A 5,832-nucleotide genomic window follows, 5' to 3' on the forward strand; every position below is an offset into this window, starting at 1 on the left:
AGACACACACCAGTGCACAAATACATTAAGAAGCCGGCACACAATTTAATCATCAAACAGGCCACACCTGCCTGATACTACTAATAATAATTTGCATCAGTACATCAATTGCCAAAACAACATCTTGCTAGGATTCTAGGATTCTCTAAAACCTCTGAAAACAGTCTTTTTGAGTTCACACATAACAAATTGCTTACAGTTTCAAAAGGTCATGTGAAACGACATGTTTAGAGACAGGAGAAGCTGTCCATCACTCTCACGTATAAAAGGCTGCATAATGTATATTACACGAATATTAGAAAAATGAGGGGATGACCCCCCCCCACACACACACACACACACACACACACACACACACACACACACACACACTTAGTCCAGCGGTCCCTGAAAGATGAGTCTGATGTATCGCCTCTCCCGACGCAGAGGCCGCACACAGAAGGGGCAGGCAGCATGGAAGGTGTGTGTTCCGTGCGGCAGTGGGATCTGACTCCAAAATGCTGCCGTCTTCTCTGAGCACACGTGGCCGCAGGGGACAAACGCGTGGGTCGGAGGCGCTGCGTCCAAGTAGAAGGCTGACTCGCACCCAAGCCAGAGTGGCACGTAGGGCCCACGGGTGCGACACATGGGACACTCCCGCTCCCTGGAGCCGAGGTCCTGTTCATTTTGCCCAGGCAACTCCTCCTCCTCCTCCTCCTCCTCCTCCTCCTGAGACTGCTGAGATCGGCCTGACCAACCGTGATAGCCATGAACGTGTCCACACTTCAGGTAAACCCAGGGCTGCTTGGCGTCCAGGACCTCCCTGCTGCGCAGGCTGGGAAAGGCCAGTGTGTTGAGGCCCACCGGACACTGGGGCCGCGCTGCGTTCAGCTCCTGCCTCAGCTCCTCCAGGTGTTTGACCGTGGGAGTCTGGGCCAGACCTTCAGCGGTGCGCCAGAGCAGGGTAGCACCACACAGGTCAATCAGGGAGCCATCTCGCAGCTCGTGACTTTCCTTCTCCACCTGTGTGGAAAAATGAAGGTTTGAGTTTTTTTTATGCAATGAACACACCTTCAGCCATTCCTATACATCTGTCTGTCCACATGCAGAGGACTGTATGGAGACTGAGACTTTTTTTACAAACTTATTGTATACATTATGTGACTCTTAAATGACTGTCCACAGAACCACAACTCATTAGTATGGTGGAAGCATCACATTTATAGTTCTCGTAAAGTTGGTCAGGGAAACGCATCTCCTCCAAGGGATTTGGTCATTTGGACCATCTGAATGCACCAACAAGTTCGCCATGATCCCATGCAGAGTAATTGTATTCAGATTTGCAAATAAATAATCTTGCGATATCTTCTTCTCTAACAGGCATTGTGAATGTGGTGGAAAACATACAAAGATATCAGACATGCAACTCACAGTCTATAATAATTAAATGTAAGTATCTGTTACAAATGCTACACAAGAGATGTTAGGAAATTTGCTTTGCATAACAATGTTTCTTCACTGCTCTAAAATCACTGCAAACCTCCTTTGTGTTATCGCACAACACTAACAGACATCTGATGTCATTGATTAAAGGAAAATTCCGTTTTTTAGCACTTTAAGGCCCTTTTCTGGTTTGTTTTGGATGAACTAGAGTGGTGGACACCGAAATTTTGACTATTGGTCCTGTCTCGACTTTTCTGACTCGTTTTGAATCGCCTTTTCACTTCTCAGGGTGGCTGGCAATGGGCATACTGTAGTAGGCTACTCAAACATGTCCTAAAACAACCCTTAACGTTCGTTTTCAAAACTGTGCAACTCACCGAGTGGTTAGTGGTGTTCGTTGATGTTCCAAAACAAGTAGCATAGCGAAATACAGTTTCTGTCATCTTTTATTTGGCATTTTGTAAAATCCCATTGATTTCTGTCATTGCACGTTGATATTACTGCGCCAACCGTCTATGCTTCAGGTTCAAATCACTAATCATACATTGCGCCCGATATATTTGCTTTTTTAATAGTCAACGAACTCCACTAACCACTCGGTGAGTTGCACAGTTTTGAAAACTAACGTTAAGGGTTGTTTTTAGGACATGTTTGAGTAGCCTACTACAGTATGCCCATTGCCAGCCACCCTGAGAAGTGAAAAGGCGATTCAAAACGAGTCAGAAAAGTCGAGACAGGACCAATCTTCAAAATTTCGGTGTCCACCACTCTAGTTCATCCAAAACAAACCAGAAAAGGGCCTTAAAGTGCTAAAAACCGGAATTTTCCTTTAACCTTAGTGTTACAACATGCAACTGCCGAAGGCGCATCTTCTACTAAACACTCTAGTTTTCCTTGCAATGTTGTTGTGCCTACTCTAGAGGGAGCTCCACTACTTGGTCATGCTTCAGAGAGTTTCACAGAGGAGTCATTGACTAATCATCTCTAAGCAAACAAGTTCATCAGCTACCCTATCATTAGAGTTTACTCTCATCTCATAGCTCATATTAACTTAATGAATGCAGTGCTAATATCAGGACCCAGGCTCACAAGACAAATCTAACAATGACCACACATATTTTTAACAACCAACTTCTAGGCAACCACCACTTTCCACATCTAATTGCAAAACACGGATCCGAGAGATGGGGATAGGAGTGGGCTAAAGAGCCCTCTGGGACAGAAAGAATAACACTCTGCAGTTTGGGCAACACTGAACAGGGAAATCAGCTTTTAGAAAATGACAAAAACAGCCCACAGCAGCATGTGGGTCGGGAACTTCAGATGGCAGATATGTTATCATGCATCGTCAGCCAAACATAGATAAGAGAAGCTATGACAACGGGCAAATATAAACTTCATCCATTATTACTGTAAATAAACACTTAATTAACAACATCAAGAGAACAAGAACAAGAGAAGCACATGCGGTGTGCTGATTAGGAGTGTGCTGAGGGGTCATGGGACTCAGTGGGAGTGACTAAGTGTGGGAATGTGTGTTATGGCTGTGTGTGTATGTCGCCGTGGAAACGGGCTAGTTTGTTTTACACGTTGCATCTGCCAGTCCAATTTTTTGGCTTTGGTTCAGGGAAAGGGTGTGTGAGTGAGTATGAATGTTTCTGTGTGTGTGTGTGTGTGTGTGTGTGTGTGTGTGTGTGTGTGTGTGTGTGTGTGTGTGTGTGAGAGAGAGAGGTAGGGAGGGAGTTTGCAAATATATGTGTGTATGTGTATGTGTGTGTGTGTGTGAGTTGGTGAGTATGTGAAATTCTGTGGTTAAATGTTCAATGACAAGACTGCATTAAACCCATTGACTTGTGCTGTAAATGAATGGAAATATTGCAGTTCATTTGTGCTGGTTTGTGCTGATTACATGGAGGACCAGCTTCACAGAGGAGCTTAATTCATCAGTAGCTGCATTACTTTTTCTCTGAAAATGTGCTCATAGTTATATATATATTAGAAATATTTGGGTTGTTTGAACTCGGAAAAAGAACATAACAAAGACTTAACAACCGGATAAGTATGTATTAGAACCATACTGTCTATGTTTAGATATGACTCCAAAACGATATAGATAGAAACCATAAATCATGCATTTATGTGGTCATTTTCATCCCCAAATGCTAATTCAAACATTTTCAAGCATTCAAACAAAAATGTTCACTGTGGGGGACATCCCTGAAACCTCTCAATGTTTTTTCTTGTTACAAAAAAAGAACTCATCATTCACCATTAAACTGTAAAACATTGCCTTTTGTTGTTGTCATGGTTGCAAGTTAACAACATTGTAAATGGACCAAATTTACAGCATTTCTACTGCTCCAAGTACTCAAAGCACTTACAGATAAATGCCCCCACATTCACTCATTCACACACCAGTGGTGAAGCTGCCATGCAAGGCACCAACCTGCACATAGGGAGCATTTAGGGTTCAGTGTCTTGCTCAAGGACATTTTAACAGGGTCAGGAGGAGCCAGGCGCAAACCAGCAACAGTCAATTGCTCTACTTCCTCATCCACTGCTGTCCGTGAACTATTGCCAAACAGTGTCTTTCCATGTCATCTACAGTACGACTGCACCACCATCACACCCCTGCCCACACCAACCTCACCCCACTGCCCAGGCTTGGCCCCTGCTATGTCCAACACCTCCCTATGCCACTGTGTGCATGTGAGTGCCCTGTGCTCACCATCTTGCCACGCTGCTGTGCCGAGCGGGTCTCGCGGAGGCTGAACACATTGCCACAGACAGAGATCTCTCTCCAGGCACTGGGCCGGGAGTCCTGAGTGAAGCCATGACGGGGGTGCATCACAAGAACACCATTGGTGGTCAGTCCGTCCATCAGGCCATCAGGGGTCTTCCACTTGGCAGCCTTCTCCTTTAGGATTGTGGAAAGCAATTCACACATTTGGTTATATGCCTCTAAGTGTATGTGTTGTAAACATAAATGATATATTCATGGAATCCCGTTCTTCTGACCACTCTCTCTTCTTACATCTCACCCCCACCCCCCATATTAAAATCTGTAGCAAGTGGATTAATAGTTGTAAAAAGGACATTTATATTCACAATGACATCACTGTAAACTATGGTTATGTACAGTTGCCCCCAGAATTATTGGCACCTCTGCTGAAGTTGACTAGTATAACATGTGATGGGCAAGCAGGCCTCTAGCAGTAACCTTTCTTCTCCTTACTCTAGAGTTGGCTTGGTCTGACTCATGCATACCCCCAGGAAGATGTTCTTGGACGAGTCGAAGCCAGCTGCGTAGATGCGGGCAGTGTACGGCGGGTGGCGTTGGCATATGATCCGGCAGGCAAAGCGCGAGATAGTGCTCTGTGACGACAACGTCGTGCTGTCGCTGTAGCCATGGCTGAGTCGACCCGGTACCGTGTCAGTCACCACAAAGTCAATGGGGCTCTCGGTGGAGCGGCCAATCTGTCACACGAGGAAGAGAGGAGTTAGGTCCTTTTCATGCTGCTGTTTTTTTTTGTCATTTTCATGCAGTCGTTTTTACATGTTCATGCAGTTAATTATCTGTGAGGTTGACTAAATCATACAATTACAGAGATGATTGTGAGTTCTCAAGAGATTTGTACACGCCAGAACTCTGCTCTGGCATACTGATTTTATACATTTTCATCAGGCCCAGCCAGGACCCAACCAGTCAAAATTAGCCATACAGAGCAGACAAACCACTTCATGAAATCCTACATGTCAGAGTTTGTATGGCTGAGAGGATATCAGTGTTGGATACCTGGAACATGTCAGTGGTGCTGTCATGAGTGTACTCCACCACCACGGTCTGAGCGCGCGACAGCGTGTACGAGATGCTGTGCTGGTCCTTATTACTGATGGCCTACAGAGAGGGAAGTTAGACAGCATGACTAACAGTGCTCAAAGACGCTCACACACGCAGCCTAGGGCTGTCTGTCTGTACAGCAAACAGCAGTCTCCCTGGATAGCTTAGAAGTGCCATACAATGAGGAAGTATAATTCTCCATATATAGAGAGAGAATCTTTAAAATTCAGACGGAAGCACATTTTGTCACATAAAGTGGACTGAAGAAAGGCTAAGAAATCTTATTCTAAATCTATTATTAGGCAACTTTGCAATGATATTGTTATGGTTTATAGTAATATGTATATATGTTATTGTATTTTATGTATTTTAATTATTGTATGTCATACACATTGAGACCAAAGCAAATTCCTTATATGTGAAAACTTACTTGGCAATAAACCTGATTCTGATTCTAATATAGTAGTTTGGGCTCATAGACTCACAGAACTATTGTAGCTCTATTGGTGTAAGAGAAAGTCTTTGCTCAACTGTTGGGTTCTTATACCTTGGCAGCCTGTGGCGAACAG

General features: G+C 44.4%; 1 protein-coding gene across 1 annotated transcript in view; it reads right to left on the bottom strand.

The window, feature by feature from the left end:
* Positions 1-322: 322 nt before the first annotated feature.
* The window catches only part of peli1a (pellino E3 ubiquitin protein ligase 1a), a 12,329-nt gene continuing 6,819 nt past the window's right edge, over positions 323-5,832 (bottom strand). Inside the window, exons 3-7 of the mRNA XM_048249078.1 lie at positions 5,811-5,832; positions 5,219-5,320; positions 4,690-4,899; positions 4,151-4,339; positions 323-1,002 (exon numbers count right to left, since the gene is read on the bottom strand). The exon at positions 5,811-5,832 is cut by the window's right edge and continues 108 nt beyond it. Of these exons, the coding sequence (XP_048105035.1) occupies positions 373-1,002; positions 4,151-4,339; positions 4,690-4,899; positions 5,219-5,320; positions 5,811-5,832 (1,153 nt within the window). The 3' untranslated portion in view covers positions 323-372. The remainder of the gene's footprint in view (positions 1,003-4,150; positions 4,340-4,689; positions 4,900-5,218; positions 5,321-5,810) is intronic.

The sequence above is a fragment of the Alosa alosa genome, chromosome 7, assembly GCF_017589495.1.
Source record: "Alosa alosa isolate M-15738 ecotype Scorff River chromosome 7, AALO_Geno_1.1, whole genome shotgun sequence".
NCBI lineage: Eukaryota > Metazoa > Chordata > Actinopteri > Clupeiformes > Clupeidae > Alosa > Alosa alosa.